At 35.9% G+C, this 26,502-nt stretch overlaps 2 protein-coding genes, 1 long non-coding RNA gene and 1 pseudogene across 4 annotated transcripts; 1 reads left to right on the plus strand and 3 right to left on the minus strand.

The window, feature by feature from the left end:
• Nucleotides 1-2,510: 2,510 nt before the first annotated feature.
• LOC143541641 (uncharacterized) lies at nucleotides 2,511-6,356 on the minus strand. The gene is made up of 6 exons (XM_077034411.1): nucleotides 5,281-6,356; nucleotides 3,935-3,990; nucleotides 3,573-3,803; nucleotides 3,189-3,483; nucleotides 2,908-3,104; nucleotides 2,511-2,812 (listed from the first exon to the last, which is right to left on the minus strand). The coding sequence occupies exons 1-6, from the start codon at nucleotides 6,238-6,240 to the stop codon at nucleotides 2,659-2,661; spliced, it is 1,893 nt and encodes a 630-aa protein (XP_076890526.1). The 5' UTR covers nucleotides 6,241-6,356; the 3' UTR covers nucleotides 2,511-2,658.
• A 6,404-nt stretch (nucleotides 6,357-12,760) lies between these two features.
• LOC143541657 (uncharacterized) lies at nucleotides 12,761-13,528 on the minus strand. The gene is made up of 3 exons (XR_013136787.1): nucleotides 13,450-13,528; nucleotides 12,981-13,033; nucleotides 12,761-12,779 (listed from the first exon to the last, which is right to left on the minus strand). It is a non-coding gene; the product is annotated as an uncharacterized LOC143541657 (long non-coding RNA).
• A 3,554-nt stretch (nucleotides 13,529-17,082) lies between these two features.
• LOC143541634 (inactive leucine-rich repeat receptor-like serine/threonine-protein kinase At1g60630 pseudogene) lies at nucleotides 17,083-21,258 on the plus strand (annotated as a pseudogene). The gene is made up of 3 exons (XR_013136781.1): nucleotides 17,083-17,767; nucleotides 18,171-18,818; nucleotides 20,166-21,258. The product of XR_013136781.1 is annotated as an inactive leucine-rich repeat receptor-like serine/threonine-protein kinase At1g60630 pseudogene (transcript).
• A 1,409-nt stretch (nucleotides 21,259-22,667) lies between these two features.
• On the minus strand, nucleotides 22,668-23,274 carry LOC143541635 (uncharacterized). The gene is made up of 3 exons (XM_077034407.1): nucleotides 23,015-23,274; nucleotides 22,794-22,893; nucleotides 22,668-22,724 (listed from the first exon to the last, which is right to left on the minus strand). Exons 1-3 carry the CDS (start codon nucleotides 23,272-23,274, stop codon nucleotides 22,668-22,670), a joined length of 417 nt encoding a protein of 138 aa, XP_076890522.1.
• Nucleotides 23,275-26,502: the final 3,228 nt, after the last annotated feature.

The following is a 26,502-nucleotide window of genomic DNA, read 5'->3' on the forward strand; positions in this document are numbered from 1 at the left end:
AGATTCCTAGATAAGATTGAGATATCAGATGATGTCCTTACCATTGCAAGGTGTTGGAGTATTTATAGCCGAAGGTAGGTTTCCTAGAAGGTACAGCCGGCTGAATAGTATTCCTGTTCCACCAACAGTGGACTACGCACAGGCCATGCTGGTTGGTGGGTAGGCTACGGCCAACAGTAAAGGTCGGCTGTATACTGTTCCTTTACTGCCGGCTACGCACTGTTCCACCAACTGTAGGCTGCGCACGTCCCCTCGTAAGGGTTGGTAAGTAGGCAGCGGCTAATAGTGACAAACAGTACTAGAGGGTGCTCCTCCTCGTATTGTTGTCGGTGAGCTGTCACCCTGTGATTGGTTCATGGGCTGCTTTGGTCAATTTGTCTGTTCCGCCCATACCTTAGCAGGTATAGTACGAAAGACCTTCCAGAAGCATACGGACTGGCTCACTTGGGCGGGAGTATTCCCGCCTTGCTCATTCCTTCATGTGACTACTGAAGTAGCTAATGCCTTGTGCGTGTAGCTTTGCTGTTAGTGCGGGTAGCCTTCCCTGATGGCTTGTATCCGCAGCTGCGGGAACAGGCGGGGTACTTCACCATTGGGAGGCTTTCCCTGCGGCTACAGCTGGCGTACTGCGCGTAAGGCTCTTTGAGCATGGTGGGTCCTGCTGGAGCAGTTGGTCCTTGCGCAGACGTCCCTGTTCAAGGTGAGTCTTGCGAGTCCAACTGGGCTCTGCTGGGACCTACCTCTTCAGGTCCCCAAATTGAGCCGTAGGTGCATGTAACACTTTCTAAATATATTCTTTATCAAATCAAATTAAATAGATTCATTTATTATTATTATTGGTGGATCTAGGAATTTTTATATGTACATAATTAACCATCACTAAATAAAAAAAATTTTGGTCCGGTTCGACCATCGGGTCGGGCCGAATTGCATTGGTCATATATATAAAAAAAATGATAATCAAACAAAGAATTATATAACAAAAGAAAAGTACGAGAAACTTTACTATAAATGCATAATTATTGAACAATATATCTAGCTTTGTTATACGCGGGCTTTCATTTTCTGAAATATAACCAAAACATTATCTAGTTTGACATTATAAGCAGGTTGTATTTTAATAAAATAAATAAAATCATCGTTTAAACTCTCATCACCCATATGATTACGCAAATTGGACTTCACGTACTCCATCGCCGAAAAGCAAATTTCAACGCATACGGTTGCAATGAGTAATAATGATATGAGAGGTAACTTCAATTAACGAATAAACAATACACCAATGCAAATGAAGTAAGTGAGCAAAATAATGTATAACTGAAACATTTTTTTAGATTAAAACACTTAATCCATTAAATTTATATGATCTATTACTTCCGTCATCATACTACTTTTTTTAATTAGCTTAAATGTAGATTAAGTTGGGAGTTTGAGACTTGTGCTTATAAATTGAGCATATATTAATTGAGCATTTGAGCTTAAACTTTAATTTTAATTATTTCCTACTAAACTCAAATTTAGTTGGTATATTATTTATATACATTTATATAATTAAACTTGTAAATATGTCAAATAAAAATTATTGGGGTCGGCCTCAAATTCCATAAGGTTGTTCTCGAAATCCAACAGGGTCATTGTGCCGTCCTCGAAATCACACAGGGGTCGGGGTCAAAATTATACAGGGGTCGGTCGGGATTTTAACACATATATACTAGTAAAAAAAATTTTCACAGGGGACGGAGGACCCCCCCCCCCCCCACCTCAAAGTGTGGCTACGCCACTGATTATTATTACGAGTATTTGGAAATATATTTCCCCTGGTTCACGTGTAATTATTGTGTCTTTATGAATATAAAGAGAATAATATTCTATCACTATATAATTTTTCTTAACCACCATTTGAATTATTGACGGGACACATTTTATTTCACTCATAGGATAAAAAGTCTATCATAAACGAGAAAACATTATGACCCAACTTGAAACCCCTTATTTTATTTGCCACGATGGTTGGGACTTGAATTCAAAAACTTCTTTTTTAAATTGAAGTATTTAGGTAAGATTACTCGTTTATAAATGTAATTTGATAGGTTATTTATTCTAATTCAATGAAAGAAAATTGAAGATTTTATCAGTTTATAATTTTTCCAATTTTTTAATGATCAAAATACACCTAAATCCGTCTTTAACAGGGCGAGAACATTGACATCAAGGGAGCACACCCAAATGCACCTCACTATGTGCGTTAATATCAGTAATAACAAGTAGATACATGTCTTATAAATTCTTTCAATCACAATCAATTAAAAGGGTTGCATCACTGCATGTATTCAAATTCAGTTTTGATGACTTCGACCCGTTTGATCAATTCCTCTTTTAAATTAAAAAATAAAACAAATACAACTTATAAATAAATACTTCAAAAATTGTCAAGTTCAATATAATACATCAACTTGCAAAATACAAATTAAGTTATGATCACTCCATTCTTTTTGAAATGAGTTCTTTAATCTAACAAAAACACAACTTGTACTCTTGTAGCATGAGATAAGATCATCGTTTCTATAATCCATTGGATGAAGTTGTAGAGAATCATGTTCAATAAAACTCAACTTATAATTCTATTTACACAATGTTAGAGCCAGCAACCACGGCTCGCTAACTATTAATGGACCAGTCATAGTTCTGGTAAACAATATGAACCGCACCACCGTCACTAGAAAGATGTGACAACAGCCCTGCCTTGGTTGCATCTAAGTAGCCAATAATCCACTTTAGGATCTCTTTTTCCTGCCCAAAATCCGCACTAAACCTGAAACCAAATAAACCCGATAATTTAGTTCATGAACGGGTGCCAATTAATGTAACAAGTAATGTCTAAGTGGTCCAAGTGTCTGGCTCACTCACCACTTGAAGATACGACTGAGCCGCACTGTTCTCTTAGCTAGATCCACTTGAATCCCATCCCTTTGTAGAAACTCGCGTGCAGCAAATTTTAGTTCAGATTCTACTCCTTGTGGGGTGAAAAATCTCACCGGCGGGCTTGATTTTGATCCGTTGCAGATACCAAAATGGATCAACGGATTTAGCTGTGGTAAAGCCAGCTACAAAATAATATAAAAATAAGATTTTGTATTTTGTAACCTCTAACAACAACCTTAATATGGAAATGAATTGTTTTATTTTACCTCTAGACGCTTGTCACCCGAACCAAAAGGTTTGGTAATCGAGTAGGGTGCTCTACGGTTACTTCTAAGAACACCATTAACAATTATTGTAAGGGAATAAGATGACCCTCCGATGATGTATAAAAAATCTGAGTTAAAGGATCTCCTATCGATTACTGCTGACCCCGGATGACCAACACTGATGACACCATGGACAACCATGGCATTGTGTAGGTTAAGAAAAAAAGCAAGCCTTTCTGAAGCAGTTAGTGTAGATATATCCACTCTTTGAAGTTCTAGCATTAGATTTACATATCTGTGAAGTAAATTTAAAATTTAATAATGTAAAATTCGAAATATAAACATTTGTCGTTAGTTAGTTAGTTAGTTAGTTAGAACTTATACCTTCGGAATTCCTCGCTGTTGCTGATACCTAAATAATCAAGATGGCAGCCATCTTCTGATGCATAAGATTCAAGTATGGCTGACATTATTTTGGCGAGTTTTTGGCTAATTAAAGTAGCAGATTTTGGCTCGAGATCGTTTGTGGAACCACGAAAGTTATAGCATCGAGGAATGAAAGGCTCGTGTTCAAGAAACCTATAAAAATGGTTTCCATCTTCGAATTCGTTATCCCTGTATACAAAGCAATTAATATGATTAATACCCTTTTGTTCTTTGAAATAAAGTTAGATAGAATGCTTTTCGCACATGTTGAAATGGTTGGGTCTAAAAAGGTAATTTGGTTAACGGTTACGAATGTGTACCCGAAAACGTGATGGATGAAGTGTCTTCTTGCTAGCTGCTTCCCCATCTCTACAGCCTAATGCCAAAGATAATATATTGAGGACAAGATGTACATAAATTATAATAGTGTATGGTTTTGTACTATATTTCAAAAAAACACATGATGCAAAGAATCATGATTCATATTGGTTATAAAGAAGAATCAATTGTGCAGTGAACCATGTGTCATCAATGATGACTTTAATGTCCTTTCAACACAAATCATAAACATTTACCTTAAGAGTAAAAATCTTCCCTAATCTCAAAACCATCTTACAAGTTTACATGCATTATGTTTAGTTAACTACAACATTGCTTTTGATGTCATTATTATTTGTTTAGTAGTATGTTTTTTCTGAGTTATGATACTAGTAAAAAAAACTAATATATCTCAACTAGGCTAACTAAATCACATGCTTTTTATGTGTTTCTAACAACCTTCTGATAGCATTATCAAATAAAACTTGTAACCCAATTCTTCATGATATTTTGTCGCTGGTGTTTTTTTTTTCCTAACACTTAATTCATATAAATATTGGGTCAACGCTTCGGATCCTGAAGTTCAACAACACTATACTACGTAGACATGTACTTTGCAGCATACTGAAATAGCATATTCCTGCTACCGCCGGAATTTTCAAACAGTTAATAAGATTTTGTTGCAAATAAATAATATTATTTCAAACTACTTATTATCACGCTGGCAAATAGGGGTGCGTATGGTTCAGTTTGAGTATGTTCAGGGCTAAAGCCAAACAAAAAACTGAAGTTTTTTAAACTTTTTAGTCTCGGTTTCTCCGTTTTCAGTTTTTTCGGCAGAAAAACTAATTTTGTTTGCCTAAAATATTGAATTTGACCATAAATCATTCTGTTAATAAATAACTAATTGATTATTATACTTTATTAAAAATTTTAGAATAAAAAATAATTTTGCCTACAATTTTACGAATTTATTACACGCGAAACCAAACTGTTAGTTTGATTTTACAAAAATAAAACAAAACCTTTTGAAGGTAAAAGTTAAACAAAAATGAGAAGTGTGAGAAAAATTTGCGATAAAAAGACCTTCAAGAAATAATAAAAAAATCATAACTCAATATATAAATAAAAAACTAAAATATTTCACCGTTATTCTTGTCAAAAGAAACGACGAAAAGCCACAATACTAAGTAAAAAAGATGCAATACTGAAAATAAACAAAAAAAATACAATGATAAATAAAAAAAACACAGGATATCATAAAATATAACACAATTCCAAAAAAAATATAACACGATGTCGTGTAATATAACACTAAGGCAAGAGTCAAAACAATCACGGTACGTACCTTGTTCCTCCCGCAGTCAAAGTGATGAATCAAAACCTCCACCATCTCCGACGCCGAGAAGCAATTCTTAACGATCTTCATCTTCAATATCCTATCCTGAATCGGCAACCGTTGCCTTAATATCCTAACCACCACCACCATCATCTCATCACTCTTCTCCACCTCCCCAGCATCATCAAACCCATACACCGGGGCCGCAGGAGCGTCATCCGGACACTTCCTGCAAAGCAACTCCTTCATCCTCTCCTCCAACAGTCCACAGTTCCTCAGCGAATTCAACGCCACAAGTCCGCCAAACAACTTCTCGTTGAAAAATATCTGCGGCACCGCGGAGCTTCCTGTCCGTTCGATCAGTTCAATCTCCCTCGTTGGATACACGTCCACGTTGATCTCGACGTAACGTATGTTCTGGTTTCTGAAGTACGATCTAACGGCTGTGGAGTCTCTACAGTTTGATCGTGAGAAGAAGGTGATTCGTCCTTTGAGATGACCAAGGTCATTTTCGTCTTTTTCGGTTTTATATTTAACTGTCACTTTGAGTCCTGGTAGATTAAACTCCGTTACGTTTGAAACGTTATGTTTATCCGAAACGACGTCGTTGTTGTTATTGTTATCGTTTGTTAATAATGATAACCGTTTTGTGATCGCCGTGGATAAGCTATTGCTCTTCTCTCGGAAGAATTTTCCGATGGCCGGTATCTGTACGGCGGTTTCCGGTGAGGAGTTGGATCGTTTAATCAACGGCGGTGGTTCCGGCTTTGGAAGTTGCGGATTTGGCGGAGTTACGGCAGTCTGTTGAACGTCGCCGTCATCTAACGGCGCTTCCGTCTCAACTTGTGGTGAATTTTGTTCTCCGTTATCATCGGCGTTAGATACGGTGTTGTTGTTTTGGCCGTCAACAAACTCCGGCGGGTGAGGATTATTAAGGTGTATATCAGTAACGCCGTTAGGTAAGTCCATGGTGAATACTTGGTGAAAATGAAAATAGGAGGAAATATATTGAGGTAAGAAGGAGGAGGTGGAAACGGATAAACGTGTCCGGCGACGTATACTAGTATTTATTTAACAATTATTATTATTATGACAATAAATGATGATATGAAAGAAAATATGGTTATAAGTTTATCCATCGTACAATGAATCACAACACTTCTTTTGCTTACGATGACTAAATCAAATCAGTTAAACTTTCAATTAAGGACAATTTTTAAATATTCTCTCATTTAATATCAATATTATATTCTTTTAACTGATTTATTTTTAAATATCTATTTAAGAATTCCAACAGATCAAACCGGTTTCTAAACAAATTACAAGATGCTACATGTCCAAAATACCTCCGCTTGTGAGTTAGTCGGTACACACAAAACACAAGATAACCTGTAAGATGACTTGTGAAGCTTTCATCATCCAAGTTCACAATCATAAAATTACAAGAGTGAAAAAAATAAGTCGAACATCGAAATTATGTGTGAATTCACCTGTAGTATTTATGCACTAACATATAATTAACTTAGATGATGCATATATGAACTAATCATAACATATATACAATTGGTGTTACCGGTCAACTGATCCACTTGATACCGGGCAACTGATGATCAGCTATAATTTTGGTATTTAATTGATCGGGAAGAACAAAATACGAAACAATGAAGAAAGAGGAAAATATAGGCAAATATGAGTTTGATGTATGGTACAGTAAATGACGTATGTGTCACTGTATGGCAGCAAGTTAGAGTATGACTTTGTCAATTTCAACTAAGGTACAAAAAAATTGATGTACGATACGCCTAAGGCCTTCGAAAAATTCAGAAAAATCATATTAAAAGCCATAAGTTTTAGGGTTTCGTGGAACAACTTTTTCTAAATATTGGACATCTTCAATCACTCCAATCATGTTTCCTTCAACCAATCGAGTCAAGAATCAAAGACATAATGAAGACCATGAGTGGCTAATCTCTTTTGTGTCATTCTCGGGGTGTAGTGTATTGTATGGTTTAAGTTTCTTTCATGCTTAGTACTAAATTTTATGTGTTTGTTGATTGATTACCGATGCTTCTTGATGTTTAGTACTATTGAACAAAACATTCGGTTTAGATTTATTTTAACATGGATGTTTAATTTGTCTGCAGTAAATGCTTATTTGAATAGGGTTTGTTGATTGTTCTTAATTTAATAAAGCAAACAACTATCCTTAATTGAGCCATTCTGTGAAGGAACCTCTGGTTATTATGTGTGTGTTACGATTGTTGATGCCTACGATTAAGAACTCAAAAAAGTTGTATTTTTCAATTGATAATTAGTGATTATTTATAAACATGAATTATATGTTTGGCAAAACTAGCTGTAGCTGGTGGCTTGAAGCTGGTAGTTGTATTAGATTTATTTTAACATGGATGTTTAGTTTGTCAACTACAGTAATGCTTATTTGAATAGGGTTTGTTGATTGTTCTTAATTTAATAAAGCAAACAACTATCCTTAATTGAGTCATTCTGTGAAGGAACCTTTGGTTACTATGTGTGTGTTACGATTGTTGATGCCTACGATTAAGAACTCAAATAAGTTGTATTTGTCAATTGATAATTAGTGATTATTTATAAACATGAATTATATGTTTGGCAAAACTAGCTGTAGCTGGTGGCTTGAAGCTGGTAGTTGTAGCTTTTTAGATAATTTAGATGCTTGGCATAGTAGCTGAAACTTTTGATAAAATTACTAAAATGGACATAACTAAAAACAAAAATAGTAAATGTATTTTTTTTGTAATGTTATTTAAGTAAATTAAAATATTAAAAGCTTGTAGCTCTTTTCAAACGCTATTAGTAGAAGCTTTAAGCTTTTCGCATAACCTAAAAGATTCAAACTACTTGAACCAAACAAAACTTTTAATTGAGTATGAGCATTTTTTTTAAAGCTTGAAGCTAAAAGCTCCTAAAAACTTTCTGCCAAACATAGCCGAAATAGCTAATTGATTACATACTTTAATCTTGGGCGTGACTTACGTTTAATTATTGTTTACAAATTTGCCAAGTATTCACTTGTTTCAATTAGTCTAGTGTGTTTAGCACTTAAAACTACTTCATAAATTAGTCAACTCCATATGGATTAAAAATGTTACGCGAGACACTAACCACTTACTTTTCATGGTTCGACACTCTACTTGCCCTAACTAGTTTAAGGTGAATATGACACTTAATGTTATGTTTGACTGGCTATTTAACACCGATCAACGACTAACCAAAAAGAAATCCAAATCGATAAAACCAAACCGTCGATAGCCCTGATTTCCAATTTAGTTATAAAAATTTTGATTGTTGTTTAAACTTCCTCAATGGTTCCATATAAACGGACCTATTCGCATCTAGAAAACTAATTCCCAAAAGTTCTCATATTTTTAACCTTTTATGGTTAGTATAACTAGAAAACCAAAGTAACCCGAAAATGGGACCATAACTTGAAAACAAATCTCTTCTACTTTGTAACCAACTCCTTTTTGTCTTTCATTAACAAAAACAAATTTATGTTAATTTAATGAAATACCTTATTGTCATTTTTTTTTTTTGAACGGCAATTGTCATTTATGTGGTGAATGTTTTTTTTTATGATGGAAATTTTATTTGTACTTTGAAATTAGTAGTTTTATATATATATATTTTTGGAATGACGAATTATTAGTTATATTAACTTCATAAAAATATATTGTAGAATAATCAACTTCAACAAACCATTAGTAGAAAATTATTAATATTTATTAATAAAATGAAAGAAAATTGGTTTTAAATAATCCCAACTATGGCCTATTGATAAATATTCATCTCAATTTTACACTTGCCTGCTGACAGTACCAACTATTTGTGCATTTGTTTTTAACGGGCCACGAATAACGGATGTAAACTCCGTTAGTCTTTTTCTGACGTGGCCATCCCAGCTGTCAAATATCAGATTACATGGAACGTCTACGTGGCGGCTGGCTGTGTATAAGGTATATGTTATCATCACCATCTTCAACCTAATACTATTTACAACCCACAGCCACCACAACACCACCAGTCCACCACCCCTGCAACCATCGCCAGAACCACGACCACCACCAATCCCATCCACAGCAACCACCACTGGAACCCACCTCCCGCAACTGGCCATCTTCCGGCCATCTTCTCCGACCCCCAACTTGCCGGAGTTCTACCCTAATCTTTCCGGAGTTCACAAAACCCAGATCCGCTCTAAACCCACCACCATATTAGGGCAGAACTCTCTCTCTCTCCTGCAATTTACCCACCATCACCACCATCTACCGCCACCAAACCCTAGCATCACCACCACCTTCTCGTCAATCAGTCAATTATAAGATCAAAAAATCCCAAATTCAATTCCTTACCAAAAGCCCTAATTTATATCGAACCTACCTCTCCAGATCTGCTCGGTAAAACCTTAGCCCCGACGCTTGGTACACTCCTCCAAATCTGCTCGGCTCACAATTAATCGCATGTGGAAGCAATGGTGGTGGTTGATGGGTGGTTATGGTTGGGTGATGGTATAAAGGAAGACGACGGTGGTTGGGTTGTGGAAAAGAAATGGTGGGGAGTTATTATTATTATTATTATTATTATTATTATTATTATGACTGGTCTGCTAATACACAGTCAGCCGCCACGTCGCGTTCCACGTAATCAAGTTTTTGCCAATTGGGATAGCCACGTCAGACAAAGACTAACGGAGTTAACATCCGTTAATCGCGGCCCGTTAAAAACAAATGCACAAGTAGTTGGTACTGCCAGCAGGCAAGTGTAAAGTTGGGATGGATATTTACCAATAGGCCATAGTTGGGATTATTTAAAACCAATTTTCCTAAAACGAATGCATATATACAAAATTCTACATTTGTTAAGTTAAACTAGTATACTGCCCGCAGCGTTGCGGCAGGGTGTGAAGCCATATCCAAATAAACTAACGAACAACGCGGCGGGGTGTGAAGCCATAACCGAATAAACTAACGAACGTCCAAAACGTTCATATGTTAGCTGCTTGATGTCTTCCAAATCATCTTCTTCTGGCTATCTTCATCTTGACCTTGCAAGTGAAAATTTTATTTGTCAGGAGTTCAGGACGTACATTGGAGATATTGACCATTACATTTTTTTTGTCAAATGTTTTAACATATTTATCATGCTACCAAAAGTTACAACCAAAGCCTCCAAACTGAAAACTCAAAACTAATGGCCTAATGGGTAGTTTGTAAAGAAACATATACTACAATAAACTGAAAACATATATTTAGTAACAAACCGGCCTTGTTTCTCAACAAAGCAAAAACTGCACCCAATTCCCTATCTGCAAACAAAAAGAAAGTAATTAAAGATAAAGTTATATGGTCATTTACGCAACAATTATACTTTGTGCTTATAAGAATACATAGTACACTAAGTAAGAAGCAAACTACAATACAATAAAGAGTATCAAACAGCTTCACACACATGAACATAGTCAACTTACTTCATATCAGTTTATTATATCAGCACAATACTATACTTGAAATTAAGAATTAAGTTTATATAACATAACCAAATAAATGCCTATTTGATCTGATTGATTCATCAAGTATGTTGAGGGTTATTAGGTTCCTAGAACAGTGCCAAATAAGTTTAACACATTATTTTTCATACACAATTATAATAATTATAAGTTTAAAACACAATCATATAAGAAACATAAATCTTTCTAAAGCCCAAGTGCCCAACAGATTTGTAGCATAACAGTTTATAACTCGTACACCAGACTAATGTAACACGTATGAAACGAAACGGGAAAAGCCAAACATGAACTATTACATAAACTGCATTGTTATAAAAAAGCTTAATGGTCATTCAGTTCGGTTACATAAACCGCATTGTTATAAAAAAGATTAATGGTCATTCAGTTTGCTTTTCGGTATGATTATGGATTACAAAACACTGAATTTTGTTTACCAAATAAACCGATTGGCAGTCTCGGTTAACCATTTTGGGAGTTGGGTTGTAACCGTATCCGAATAACAAACCTTGGGATTAAATTCGGTTATTCAGTTTGAAACCGATTAAACTGGAAATCGAGTTGAACAGAAAGCATCTCAAACCTTAATATTGAAAAGCATGCATAAATAAAAATTATTAACATGATAATAGGGAGACAAAAAACTAACATATAAAACAGAAAAGACAACAGCCAGTTTGTGCTTCTTCTGGAACCATAGACATTTCGTCGAACAACTGGAGTGCACCACAACATACAAACATAATAACCCTCAACTCGCAGATGCAAGAAAAGAAAGACCAAGTATGAGAGTCAACAAATGCACCAACCTATGACAAGCTCAGATCATCATAGCCCCACTTCTGGCGACCATCACCTGCGATACAAAATCAAAATGTTGAGTAACCAAATAAGGAAACATGACAGCAAAAAACTGAGATCCAGCCATCAGGCAAACGCTCTCTAATGAGCCTGAAATTCAGATGAATTTGTATGACATGAATTCAAAAACTTTCAGTATGCCAAATGCAATCAGTAAACCTCAATCGAAGCACATGACATAATTGCAGTGAGACGCGAATAAAACACGAATCTTCCTATTTTTCATGTTTTCCACTGGTAGGGCAACATCATCAATAATAGATCGCCATCGGTATTCAGTGGTGCTCATCAAGACTGATATTCAAAGCTTGAAGTTGGAGACGTAGAGTAATAGTTTTGTAGGGGAGAGAGAAGCACAATCGGACACGTATACAGAAACATGAGTTATGGCAGGCAACGTGGAGAAATTGTGTAGCTCAAAAACATGTAACAACAAAGTATAACAATTAAACCACATGTTACAAAACAGTTACACAATCCTCCCACAATTGTAAGTATACTAGTATCATGATCCCCGCGTTGCGGGGGTTAGGTAGGCGTCATAAAACCGTTAAAAGAGAACAATTTAAATACGAAGCGGTGCTTAAGATCTATGTGTTACGATGCGAACGTTAAACCAAACATCAACCATCTCACTCTCACATTGTACAAACACAAAGCTAAAAACCGTCCATATGATATAAGCTTTTAATCACGAACACAACTTACAAAATAATAAACTGAATGTTTAAAAAGGAATCAGCTTGCGAAGAACAGAAACACTGCGCAAATACGCCTCCGACGATGACAACCCGACCTCTAGAGCTAACTGCATTTGAGTTAGTTGGTAACTTGATATTCTAACCTGCACTAAAACAAAAAAATAGAATGTCAAATATCTAAGCTATATTTTAAAGACATTTTCTATATATCAAGCAAATTACCATTTGACTGTAAGTCCATGAGTCCATCCATTCAGCCAATGGATATAAAAAAAAAAAGGAAATTGCACTTGAAAATTATGATGGTTACCCATAATCCTATGTATCTTTTCAAGAGTGTCATTTTGCTTCCCAGGTCTTTTATTTAAACTGAATTTGAGACGTTGTTGTGGGAAATCATGTAACTCCACGTTTGAACACAAACCTTAAATTGATCCATATAATTGTCAGTCTCAATAGTTTGTTCAGATGGATTGCATCTTCCTGATTAAATATATATTGGACATATAACCAAGAAAAGTAAGATAAGAAAATTTTTTAAGGTGGATCATTCAATTAAAAAAATATCTGTGTCAGAATATAGTACGAAAATAATTAGAATTTACCTTTGCAAATGAAGCGATGGCAGCTACTTCCATAGAGTAGTATCTTACACCAACTGTTAACGTCAAATGAAAAGGTAAATTGTAAGATAGTCAAACGATCACCATAGCACAAAAAAAAATTGAATCAAGACATTCGGAGGCTAAGGTTAAGTCAAGTTCATTCATCATCATAGCCTTTATCAACCCAAAAGTGTTTAGATTTTAATTACCAACGTTTTTCAAGCTACAAACCATGAAGCAAACGTGTACGTAATCGAAAACAACGTGTCGGAAACAGTATGAAAAAGGCCAAAAATAGATATACTTCGGTGACAACCACATAAATGCCACATAAAAGGACACAAATTAAGAAAACGAATTCGATCGCACACTTGAACACAATTAAGCCATAAAAATCCAAAAAACCGCAACTATAATGAGACTAATCTCATTAGTTTAGCCTGTAATTAGATAAAGTCAAGAGGCTCACCACCGGCAAACACCACCAGACAACCACCGCTACCTAGGGTTCCCAAAAAGAACCCGACAGTTGTAGGTTAGTCGTGAACACCCAACCCACTGCCTCATATCTGTAACAACGAATCTGATCACAACCTTGAATACCAATATACCATTCAAATAGTTGTAAATAATAATTTTTTTCATGTATAAATAATATAGTAAATTCTTGATTTATTTGTACAACTTTGAGAGTCCTTTTATTATTTCAAAAAACGCAACTTGTCGTCTAAGTCTCCCTAAAAACATGTAAACTTTAACATAAATAAAACTAAACACAACCATAAATTGTAACACTCTGCTAAACTCATGGAAGGTAAAGTTTTGAAATTGAAAATTTTAATTTTGACAAACAATTTTCCTCATAAAATTATATATTGGCATGACACTTTGGACACTAAAAGTAGCCATATTTAGCATTTTCAAAGTTTCAAGTAGTTAAAAAATTACATGGATGAACTCTCAAATGCAAAAAGAACAAATATAGACAAACACATGTAAACTTTTAACGGAAACAAAACCAGATACAAACAAAAGACCAACTATAACACAGTCAAGACTCATGAAAAAAATAGCTTTAAAATTGAAAGTTTTAGCCGTTTGACATCAATTCCTTTTCTATTCATGGAAGAGATTTCAATACTCAAAATGAAAAACTGCATTTAGCACACAATAAACCAACAAAACAAAGAAACCAGGCACACATAGCCAAAACAAAAAAATTAACACACAATTGGTAAACCCTAACTACTCACAGGAGCAAATTATCAGTGGCAAAACTTAGGCAACAGTAGAAATGGCGCCGACACAGATGCAAAACACCACCACTGGACCCTCGCTGCCTAGGGTTTCTAAATCCATCCCCTGCCGACTGTCTCCCTACTAAAAGGCCATCGGACCACCGCCGCTACCAAGTGAAACAGATGACCTTAGTGGTGGAAGTAGTCGAAACAGAGGTTTAAGACGATGATGGCGGGTGGTACGGGAGATGAAGATAAGAAAGAAAGAAAGAAAGCCAGGAGGTGTAAAGATACAAGAGAGGGAAAAGTAACAATCTTTGTAATTGTTATATTATAAACTAGGTTATTGACCCGTGGGCGCCACGGGTGGAAAAATATAAGTCATGTAACATCCACATGTTTCCAGCATCAACTAATATATAAATCATGTAAAAACATAACATTCAACTAAAATAACATCCATTTTACAATTATAAATTAGTAAATAATTCCTTTGTATTTGATTTTTATTGTTTATATTTTTGTTTATCATCTTTATCAAGACAATAATCACTGCAAATTATCTCAATAATTCATTACTTTAATCAAAACCTTGAAATGTTAATTCATAAAATGTATATCTTACGATAGTGAGAAAAATAGTAAGTGTGATTGGGTGTAAGTAGGAAAGAAACAATAATGTCAGATTGCCAACTGGTCTGACATGTTGGCTGTTGCCCACATCATCTTAACATGAACCCAACTCCATGTTCCCCTTCCCTACACTACTTTAACTTGACATCCTTTCTTTTCTTTTCTTTTTTCCTTTTTAACTATTTCAACAAAATTAATCAACCCTTTTTATATCTTTATGAAAAACTTGAACATCTACCTCTCTTATTTACTTGTGACATGAGCATATAGCCACTTGGTGATGAAGTGCTTCATATGTAATTTAGGTATTGTTGAATCATGTGTGAAGAACGTTTATAGAGTTGTAGTCTAATTGATTATGTTACACGAAACTGATTTTTAGGGCACAAGCGTGAAAGCTATTAAGGGTACAAGCTTGAAAGTTGAATGTAACATAGATGAGGATGTTGAGGTGGATTTGTAAGCACACAATAATTGATAAAATAAGAGTTAAGTTTTTCATGAGACATTGGGGATAACAAGTATCTCGTATAAGATAAAGGAGGGAGATTGAGATAGCCTAGGCATGAAGAGGAGACATATGATATCCTTAAGTGACAACCGTGGAAGCCATCATTGTGGATGAGAGGAGAAGCAGATGCAGACGCAAACTAACATAGGATGAGTAAATTAGACAAGATTTACTACATTTGCACCTCTAGTGGGACATGCTTGGAGATTAAGTTCTTGAAGACATCGTATTAGGTTTATGGGAAGTGTCTTTATATTTGTTTTGTGGCCCTAACTTTTCGTATGTTTTTATTTGCATTCTTCACAACTTTGCCTTAGAGTTGTGTGAGCACTCACAGTGAAAACCCATAACCATGGTGCCATCTCAACAAACCACTGCCTACACGTTAGAACCCATGACCACTGGCAGCGGTGTTCCTGACTACCTGCAAACACTCTCTCTTCTTCACCAACCCCTATAGGTTTCTCTCCTCTCCACCAACCTCTACAGCTTTATCTCTTGTCCAATAAGCTATTTGGCTCTCTCTCTCTCACAAACATTGGCGAAGGTTAGTTAGGGGCGGGAGTCCCCCCCTTTTTTCGTAGTAATGTAAATTTACCCGCTTTCTGCCGGAAATTTGAGCTCAGTCCCACTTCGTTTTTGCAAATTCTGTATACATCTTGAGCCCCCCAGGTGTCTTAGTCCAAGCTTCGCCACTGCACACACACCTTCCAACGAGTGATACTACCCGGAACAAATGGCGTTGGTGTTCCCGGAATACCCGGGCCCTTCTCGCCGAGCGCATCCCCACCCCTAGTTTATTACATTGTCCACAACGCTACAATACATTCTTCTCACATACATACCCAGTCAAAATACCGCACAAGCTTTTTACCCATCATTTCACAACTGTATTTTTTACCCACAACGATCCCATCTCATCTCCATACATGCAACCTAGTTTTTAATATCTAAATATTAATTTTATGAGAAGGAACAAGAAAAAAAATAAACTAAGAAAGACACTCTTATCTTACGCCCGTAAGCCGTAGATGGGAGGTACAACAACGCCACATGTAAGGCAAACGAAAACCGTGTTGTCAACGGGCGGGTTACAAACCCGTGCATATTATATTATATCCATATGTTGGTCCCTTTGTAAAAATAAAAGGGAACAAATGAAGTGAAGAAAATAAAAGCACGCATAAGTGCATAACAGGCATGTTGTCTAGTCCTAGTCGTGAACCAGAGACGGTTGACGTCGCAATTGGCTCATCCTGTTGCAGGTTTTATGAACCCCTTTAATACTCTTTAATTTCTTCACCTGTTCTGTCCTATCTCTCTTAAATTAAATCACTCATTTCTTTATTTAATAATAAACTGGATTATAATATTAACATAACAAACAACCCTACACCTTCAAATACACATGCAGCTAGCACACACTACACACCAAGAACAAGTACAAGTATTCCGTATGGTGAGTTTTGAACTTTTGATTCTTGAAGATGATGAAAAGATGTTGACTTTCTAGTCAACATCCATAATCCTATTTTGGTAAGGGCACCTTTTTGATCGTTCTCTTTCTTCCCAATCATTCATCAATTACTCTAGATTTCAAATAATATTTTCCTTTATTAAACCCATTGTCACATAAATATATATAACTTATAAGTTATATACTTATATAAATTATAAGTTACAACCCCATGGCACCTTCAATCTTTCATGATCAAGTAACATGAAGATAAACCTTTGTATAATAACAATTACTATTATTATTATTATTATTATTATTATTATTATTATTATTATTATTATTATTATTATTATTATTTCTTGGTTTCAATGTGTAACAAGTGATGATGAACAAGCACTCCTAGGGTTAAAATCGTCCATTGATCCATTTAACTCACTTCAATGGAATGGCTCAAGTGATTACTGCAAATGGGAAGGTGTAAAACAATGCTTACGTGGCAGAGTATCAAAGCTTGTTCTTGAGAATCTGAATCTAACAGGTACATTGGACTCAAAGAACCTTAACCAGTTAGACCAGATTCGTGTTTTGAGTTTGAAACAAAACTCATTATCCGGTGACATCCCACAGCTGTTTAACCTACGAAACCTTAAATCACTCTATTTGTCTTACAACAACTTTTCCGGCGGGTTTCCGGCGTCTGTTGTTACGCTTCACCGCCTTAAAATTATTGTGCTTTCCGGTAACAGGCTTACCGGACCCATTCCGGAGGCTGTGGTGAATGTGAAGAGATTGTATGTGTTTTATTTGGATGGTAATGGGTTTACTGGGAAAGTCCCGCCGTTGAATCAGACGGAATTGAGGTACTTGAATTTGTCTAATAATCAGCTTTCCGGCGAGATTCCGACGACCCCGGTGTTGGTGAGATTCAACTCGTCGTCGTTTTCAGGTAGGGTGTGCACGGTTCAATTTGGATCGGTTTTAGGTAACAACCAAAACTTCGGTTTTTGAAACTTTAAAAGCCGTTAGATTTCGGTTTTCATTTCATTTTCGGTTTTACAATAATGAATTTAGGCGTAAATTTTGTTAATTAATAACTAATTGATTAAATTCTTTTACATTTAGAATAAAATATATGTGTTACACATTTACTAATTTTTATGAATTACTTATAATAAAAAATAAAATATGAAAATCCAGAAAATTCGGCTAGGTTCGGTTTTTTAGTTTGTATTACATGCAAAATTTGAACCGAACCATAAGTTCGGTTTTTGGAATAACATAAAACTAAACTGTGGTTTTGTTTCAGTTTCGGATACGTTTTTTCAGTTTTATGCACCCCCTGTTTTCAGGTAATGTGGACTTGTGCGGCGTTTCATTGGATATTTCGTGTAATGTAGCTCCGTCTCTAGCGAATCCAAATCGGGAATCACACCGTCACAGGAAAATTAGAAATGTTATAATAGTAGGTTCTATTGGTGGGTTTTTGTTAGTATTGGTTATAATTTTATTTTTAATAGTTTGTCTAAAAAAGAGGCGAAATAAGTCGCGAGAAGTTGGTGTGAAAGGAGGGGCGGCGGTGGCATCAGTGGTGGGTAGTGGTGGTGGGGGAGGGGTGTCGAAAGATGGGGAAAGTGAGTTAACATCGGAAGGCGATGAGAGTGGCAGGATAGGGAAGCTGGTGTTTTTCGACGGCGGGGATTCACCGGAAGTTAGTTATAGCTTGGAGGATTTGTTGAAAGCGTCAGCAGAGACGTTGGGAAGAGGAACCGTGGGGAGCACGTACAAGGCGGTGATGGAATCAGGGTTTACCGTGTCGGTGAAACGGCTAAAAGATGCGCAGTATCCTAGGGTGGAGGAGCTTCGGAGACACGTGGACGTCATTGGACGATTGAGACACCCAAATTTAGTGCCGCTAAGGGCATATTTCCAAGCTAAAGAGGAACGTTTGTTAGTATAAGATTATTTCCCCAATGGCAGCCTTTTCTCTCTCATCCACGGTACGCTCCATTACTTAACATTCTAGTTTAGGGTTGTACTATAGCTACACCACCGCTATTTGATTTCACACTATCAAACGACCGTTTATAAAACACTCGGAATGTTGTTTTGACCAAACCATTTGAACAATGTTCAGATGGCCTTTTTGATCATTATTGGTCAAACTTTAAAAAAATTCGTCTAAATTATTGTTCGACTTCTATACGGATGGCCGTTTGATACAGTGTACGATTAAATATCAGACAACGCGTATTGACCCTTTATTTTATTGAAAAAATTCATATTTTTTAACTTATGTCATGGAATGAGAACATAGGTAAGAAAATAATATATATAAGCTTTGTCAAAGGAAATTATATATATTTTAAAATTTTTAATATCGTTTATTCAATTTAGAATCAATAAATGCCGAAAACTTTGAAATTTTGGTAGGAAAGAAGATCATCTAATTTGAGACAACCGACAGTCTTCTTTGTATATTCTTTCAACTGCATCGTTTAAATTGTTTTTTTTTCTATAAATATTATTTTGATATACAATATTTTTGTTTTCGTACCTTACACCTAATCGAGCCAAGACAAGTATGAGATTTGTGAAACTCCAGCTACTCTTGTTTCGTCATCCATTTCGGACAAACTTTTTATTGTTAATCATATAATTAAATCTTTTATATATAACCATGTATACTGCGTATTTATTTTTTATATAAAGTTATAAATAGTGACTAGACTCGAACCTAATCAAATTTGTTATGTAATGCTTGTTTTTAAAATGAGCTCTTGGCTCTAACACATGCCCAAACTCGTTGATTCAAACAAGTGCACTGACTCATTTACACCTCAGAAACAAAATTACATGTTACACCCATTATTCTAAAAAAGACGGAAAATATATGTAGATTTGAAAAAGATACTAAAGAAAATCGATGCTCTTTGAAAACAATGGTAAGTTATAAATTGTGCACATTATATTTGTGGAGATATACAGATTCTGATATTTAACATCAATAAGTAAACTAAACATTAAGGATGCTCATATTTTGTCATACTTTTCGTCATTTCCATTAACAAACGTTAGCCATCTGTTAGTTTTTTTTAAATGACCGTTTTGTCACACTCTTCGTGGGCGGTGGTAGATGACTAAGCCACGATAAAATTAAAATTGATTTTTGCTACTACTTTTTTCTAAAGAGAGAAACATAGTGGGAGATTAGACGAGTAGAACACTTTTATTTTATAATTTGAATGCGTACATTTTTTTAAACGGTTTAACCGTTTATTTTCGTATTCTATTTTGAGTCGTGTCGTGTCAGGAATGTCATACTAAACTATGCAATGCTCTTGCAGGAACAAGAACATCAGGCAACGGGAAGCCTCTTCACTGGACGTCATGCCTGAAGATCGCCGAGGATTTGGCTACCGGGCTTCTACACATCCACCAGAATCCCGGCCTCACCCACGGAAACTTAAAATCTTCCAACATTCTCTTAGGTTCGGACTTCGAATCTTGCCTCACGGATTACAGTTTAATGTCATTCAGAAACCCGGATGTCCCCGAAGAATCAAGTGCGTCTTCCCTCTTCTACCGCGCCCCAGAATTCCGGGACCCACGTAGACACCTCACCCAACAAGCAGATGTTTATAGCTTTGGTGTCCTTTTGTTAGAGCTTCTAACAGGAAAAACTCCATTCCAGGACATTGTTGTGGAACACGGGTCGGATATACCAAAATGGGTGAAAGCCGTTAGAGAAGAAGAAATAGAGTCGGGTGATGAGCCGACATCCTCTGAGAACGAGGTGCGTCTGAGGAGAAACTCACGGCGCTTCTGAATATTGCAATGGTGTGTGTTTCACTTGCCCCTGAGAACCGGCCCGTAATGAAGGAGGTGTTGAGGATGATTAGGAAACTCGGGCAGAAGCGGTGCATGTGTCTTCTAATAGCAGCGATCATTCGCCGGGAAGATGGTCGGATACCATTCAAAGCTTGCCTAGAGATGAACATTTGAGCATATGAGCATATGATTCATGGGTGGTTGAATTTGTTTATGAAATTTGAGTAGTCTATTTGTGTAGAAGGGATTTATTTATTGTTTTTATAATTGTGTGATGATCTTAATCAACTATAGAGTGATTTATGATATGAATAGATAATTTTTATTTGTGTATAGAAACAAAGTATCATTAGAACATGACAACATGTGTTGCTCATCAGCTTCTGCTCGACTGCTCGTTAAAAGCTAAAATTGAGTCGACTTTAAAAGGATATAAGTTTGAAGCTAAATTGATTTATTTAATAAATGAACTCGAGCCCAAACTTTATATACCAAGCTTGAGTAGGATCCATAGCCTAAGCTTTAAGCGAGTCTATATTTATATAAGTATGTTTACGATAAAACTGATTAAATAATATATACTAATTACACATGTACATGATTAAAATAACTAAATAATAAACGAGTTGAGCTCGGGCTTGGAAAATTATTCACCAGTCGAGCTTGAGTTATAGGTTTCTTAAATTAGAATAGTCAAGCTCAATCTTAGGCTCCGGGCTTGGTTCTCTTCTCGCCCCTTGCTTGAGAGAGATGGCATTTCATTATGTCAATATTTAACTAGATTTGACTTGTTAAAAGTAGTTGGCCAGGCTAATCAATCATCTTAGCTTTCCAAAAATGGCATCATTCTACAAGTGTTTGTATAGTTGACTTGGACACGAGTGGTCAACCGATACAGGTAAGGGTCAATAATATATAATTTACAGAAGGTTTTATCCTATACTTAGTTACTTACAACCCAACGGTCTCCAACTCAATAATCTGGCTCTTGCTTAAGCTGCATTTTGCTTGATGAACGAAAAGTCATCATCTGTCATCGTCAAGAACAAACAGTTATTTGATCATCAGATTACAAAACAGAGTAATTTAATACAGAAAATCAAAAGTCAAGGGTCAGACAGTTGACTTTTGGTAACATTACTTACCTGGCTTGTAGTGGGCAGAATGGTATTAACAAGATCTGCGTTTAAAGATATAGGCAGTGGCGGTCCAGGAATGTATGTCATGCTCGATAATTTACAAAAACTGAGTTAAAATAAACAGCCAAATGGTCTATCTTTGACTTTTAAACCTGTCTTTTGACTTCAAAAAACTGAACCAAATGGACTCTATTTTTGATGGTATTATGTACAAGTTTGATGAATGTCCAACTTACTCATTTAAGATAGTGGTTATATTGTTCTTCACTTGACTGAAAAGGTTGACATTATCCTGCAGCTGTTGGTACATGTTACATAACAATATGTTAACTTCCAAGAATATGCTAATCAAACAAATTAATTCAAAACACTTACTTTTAGGGCAGAAATATTATCCGAGATCTGACTGAGAACTTTCCTGTTTTGTTCCAAAAGACACCTTGTGGACGCGCTTAATGCTGCAGAAATCAATTAAAGGAAAATCAGCATGTTAACTAGGAATGTCTGGATGTGCATTTAGAAACTGATTATGTAACATACTAATATATTCATTAATCAGAACCAGATAATCAGATGTAATGTAACAGGACACATTCATAGTAACTAACCTTCTAAAGGTATACCACGACTCTGGATCCGATTATTTGTGGTAACAGAAAACCGAGCCACATTCTTGGTTAAATTCGATGATATAACCGGCTTTGGTGATATTTCCACTAGTTTATCCGATTGTAAAGGCTAGTTATGAAAGTTGTGAAGCTAATTGAAAACATATTAGTTATCCAATTTTGTTTGCTCAAGAAAGACGAAAATACCCTTTTGAACAAACATATAACGATGTAGCCGTGCAGGCATACGTGAAACATACCTTCTTATCTTTTAACATCCTCCCGGACTCGAGCTCGTCTTGCTTCCTTCTTTTGCTCTGCCATATATCTTAAACATGATATTAATAGCCAATAAAAGTGCAAGAAAGATATCAAGAAAAATGAGTAACAAACTTACCATCATCCACCTACACCTCAAGGCGACATCACGAACAGTTTTATCAGGCAATGTAGCAGCAATCTTGATATACTTCATGATGTTAGGTTCATCTGCATATCTACATATTATTCAATAAAATACATTATCAAATAACCATTCATGGTAAGATATTAAAGCATATTGATAGTTGGTACAATTCGGGTCAATAACATTAAAATAAAAACAAACAAGGTACCTACATGGAAATTCCTTCTTCCAACTTACACTGTTCTTCATCCGACCACCCGACAGCTAAACTCGCATCATGCTTCAACCCTGGGACCGAATTTGAAACACCCGAATTTCCAATGTGGCCATACCTTGACAACCCACAATTTACCATACCAGAATTCCCAGACAACATATTATTCATGATCATCTCACCACTCGATTGGAACGATATGGCGTGTCGTTTTGGACCGAAGCTCAACGTTTGATCACGGCGAAAACCCGAATCCATAATTAGGAAATAGTATTAAAAAACTCTAGTAGTCTTGGATCACAATGTGAAAAATAAAAGTGTATGTATATATATAGAGAATCTGGAAACTAAATTTAACCCAAAAGTTAAAGGACTAGAAAACAACAACACATAATGTTTTGGTGGGTTGAACACAGATGATGGGTAATGGAAAGCAGGTGACCAGATATAAATATAATATGAAAACAAAAGATCATACTCTTCTCTCTCACTACTCCATCTTCTACTTCTTCTCTTCCATCTTCTGTTGTTCAAAAAAACTACTCCATCTTTTTCTCTCACAAGATCATCTCGATCTTGTGTTCGGTTCTATCTATTCCCCTCACAAGATCATCTCGATCTTGTGTTCGGTTCTCACTAAAAGTAATGGCGAGTCAAACCACCGGGTCCAAATCTAGCGGCCATGACGCTATCACTATCGAGCTCGGAACTCTAGCTCCTCGTGGTGTTGCTGCCGGTCGAGCCCACGCACCAGTTTCCGGTCCGTCCGCCTCTTCCAGCCGCATTGCCGGTCCGGCCGCCTCTGCATCAGCAATTGGTCGAGCTTCCGCTCCGGCTGGCTTCGCCGGCAACCGATCTGCCGGTCCTACCGCGTCTGCACCAGTTGTCGGTCGAGCTTCTGGTAAAATTTACGATAAAAGTCACATATGTCTAATGAAAAAAATTTAAAATAGGAAGAACTTAAACGATAAAGTGGATTTTAGGAGAGAGAAAAGTTTTAATTCAGTAGTGTCACTGTTTTTAGATGCTCGAACTTGACGTAAGAATGTTCGATTCGTTTCAACTGTTCGGGTCGGGTTGACTGTTCAGGTCGGGTCAGGTTGGTGACTTATTATAACAAAGATTAAGGAGGTTGTATCCATTATAATAGACTTTATCAGTGTCACTTAAATGATGGCTTAGGTGCTGTTTGTTTTTGCAGACATAAACTGTCTGCAAGCTGATTTCATCTGTTTTCATGTCTGCAACTGAAGATGTGGTCTGAAGATCTGCAAGCTGAAAATATAAGACTGTTTGTTTTTATAAGCTGATACTGTCTGCATAACTGTCAAACTTATCTCACAAGATAGAAGTCATTTATTCAAGTTACATAGAAAATATAATAAACAGCACAAAATATGAATGAAAGGGAAACCATCAGGTAAGACGACTAAAGTTTCAAGCTTTAATGCTTAATTAAGTTACCAAGAAAAGGTCTTTAAGGCAATATGAATGATACTATGATAACAACTGATAACTAGTATATTAGTATATTACAAATATGTAGAGGACCTACCTCTTTAGACATTCTCAAAACATATACATAAAGGCAAAGGACGATTGCAATTCTGAAGAGGTTTTACTTGATTAAAGTCATGAGCATTGACTTTAATCATTGTGTGTTTAATTGGAGATAACTAAATTCAGTGGATGTCAAAGTCAATGAAAAATGCAGGATTGCATGGCTGTTTAATAAGCAAGTAATTTTCTGTCTTCAATACTCATTGTGTGTTTAGCACAAAAAATACAAAGACCAATTCTTAAATTTAGTTATCTCCCAAAAGAACTTAAAATGTCACGAAACCTACCCAAAATTAGAGATGAGCCCGGGATGGTACCGGTACCGATCCCGAAAACTTGAAATATTATTAAGATGATGAGAAATGGACTCATCCTAAGATACTAAATGTACCAAATTACCCTGCCACCACTTCAGTTTGGGTATCGTCTAATAACCGAACCGAATCGTGCTCGGCCATCAACCTAAGATACTAAATGTACCAAATTACCCTGCCACCACTTTAAACTGAAATATACTTTTAACAAAAACCAGATTGAAATTGAAAGAAATAACTCAGATAACAGCCCAAAAAATATATTAAGTTTAAACAAAAATGAATAAACTTTATAAATGATATCATATGTGTTTTAAATTATTTGTTAAGCATTAGTTAGTAACTTTATTTTGACCAAATTCAACCACATAATCAAGCAAGTCTCACACAGGCATTTCATCGAGCACTTGGTATGCATTTCTTAAAAAACAATGCAAACATATTCTTTCAGCCCCATAATAACAAATTTAATCAACAATCATCATATTAAGCACTCATGGTTATAAGTTATCACATAAGAGTTTAGTACCTGCAAGTGGATGACCAGTGAGTGATTCAATTGATAAGAAATTGTGGATTCGGTGGGTTTTAGCAGATATTCTAAACACAGAAGGACACTCAATTTTCAAAATATGAAGCTTTTATCAAAATATGAGAATGATTCAATGGTTCAATCTTCGTGATCGCTAGGAATTTCTCAATTTAAACTGTTGTAATATTATACCTAAACCCGACCCCCCCTAGTTTAGGGTTTTGTTTTTCAATCAACACCATGGGAGGGGCTGGTCGGAGGAGAAGAGGGAGGTACCTGGCCGGAGGAGAAGAGGGCGGTCACCGGAAAAATGATCGGAGGAGGAGCGCCTGATGTTGTGTGCGTACCTGGTTGGAGGAGAAGAGGGAGTAGGGTTTTGTGAAGATGTTATAAGAATGAGATCCCTGTCTTATTTTTGAAGAGGAAATAAGATGTGTTCAGATCTGTTTAAAAAAAAAAAACAAACAGTCTTCAAGGGAGACGTCTGCGCGCCTGCAGACATAAGCTCCCTTGAAGATGTTTGAAGAAAAAACAAACACCCCCTTAGTAAGCATTTAAGATAAAGCTCAACCTAATCAAGAACAACCAACCCCTGTAGCTAAACTGTTTTTTTTTATCACATTTTGAGATAAAACACAAACTTTACCTGTAGGTGAACAGTTGGTAAAAAAATGCATAAGTATATTTACAAAAGGATACTGCATTATTATTTCTATTAAAGCGTCATAGCTGCAAAAGGTTTGGATATTGTTGATTTGACTTAAATTTAAAATCAAAATTGATTCAGAAGAATCCATTACAATTTGATATTCAAGTGAAGCCACAAAAAAAAGTTGAGGTTGAAATATGCAAATCACATGTATTAATGAGAATGATCTTTTCAACAAAAATCCATTAAATAGCAATATGGTAAATTTGCCATCTTTACCATGAACGGCCATGTAGCATCAATTGAAACGAAAAGAACTATTTGAAACAAAGTATTCATATTCAAAAGTGAAAGTTGCAGTTTGTATTTGATAATATCTCAGTTTTGGTTGTAACTTATAACTAAGGATCACAAACATTAAAAGGGAAATT

The sequence above is a fragment of the Bidens hawaiensis genome, unplaced genomic scaffold, assembly GCF_021521415.1.
Source record: "Bidens hawaiensis isolate Kalapana, Puna unplaced genomic scaffold, B.hawaiensis_p1.1 tig00012634_1, whole genome shotgun sequence".
Lineage (NCBI taxonomy): Eukaryota > Viridiplantae > Streptophyta > Magnoliopsida > Asterales > Asteraceae > Bidens > Bidens hawaiensis.

Excerpts from the sequence above, each read along its gene's own strand:
- LOC143541641 (XM_077034411.1), bottom strand. The coding sequence starts at position 6,240 with ATGGACTTACCTAACGGCGTTACTGATATACACCTTAATAATCCTCAC. Across the intron at positions 3,991-5,280 it reads TTGACTGCGGGAGGAACAAG|GCTGTAGAGATGGGGAAGCA; the intron begins GTACGTACCGTG and ends CTTTGGCATTAG. Across the intron at positions 2,813-2,907 it reads CTCAGTCGTATCTTCAAGTG|GTTTAGTGCGGATTTTGGGC; the intron begins GTGAGTGAGCCA and ends ATTTGGTTTCAG.
- LOC143541635 (XM_077034407.1), bottom strand. The coding sequence starts at position 23,274 with ATGGATTCGGGTTTTCGCCGTGATCAAACGTTGAGCTTCGGTCCAAAA. Across the intron at positions 22,894-23,014 it reads TTGGAAGAAGGAATTTCCAT|ATATGCAGATGAACCTAACA; the intron begins GTAGGTACCTTG and ends AATAATATGTAG. Across the intron at positions 22,725-22,793 it reads TGAGGTGTAGGTGGATGATG|ATATATGGCAGAGCAAAAGA; the intron begins GTAAGTTTGTTA and ends ATCATGTTTAAG.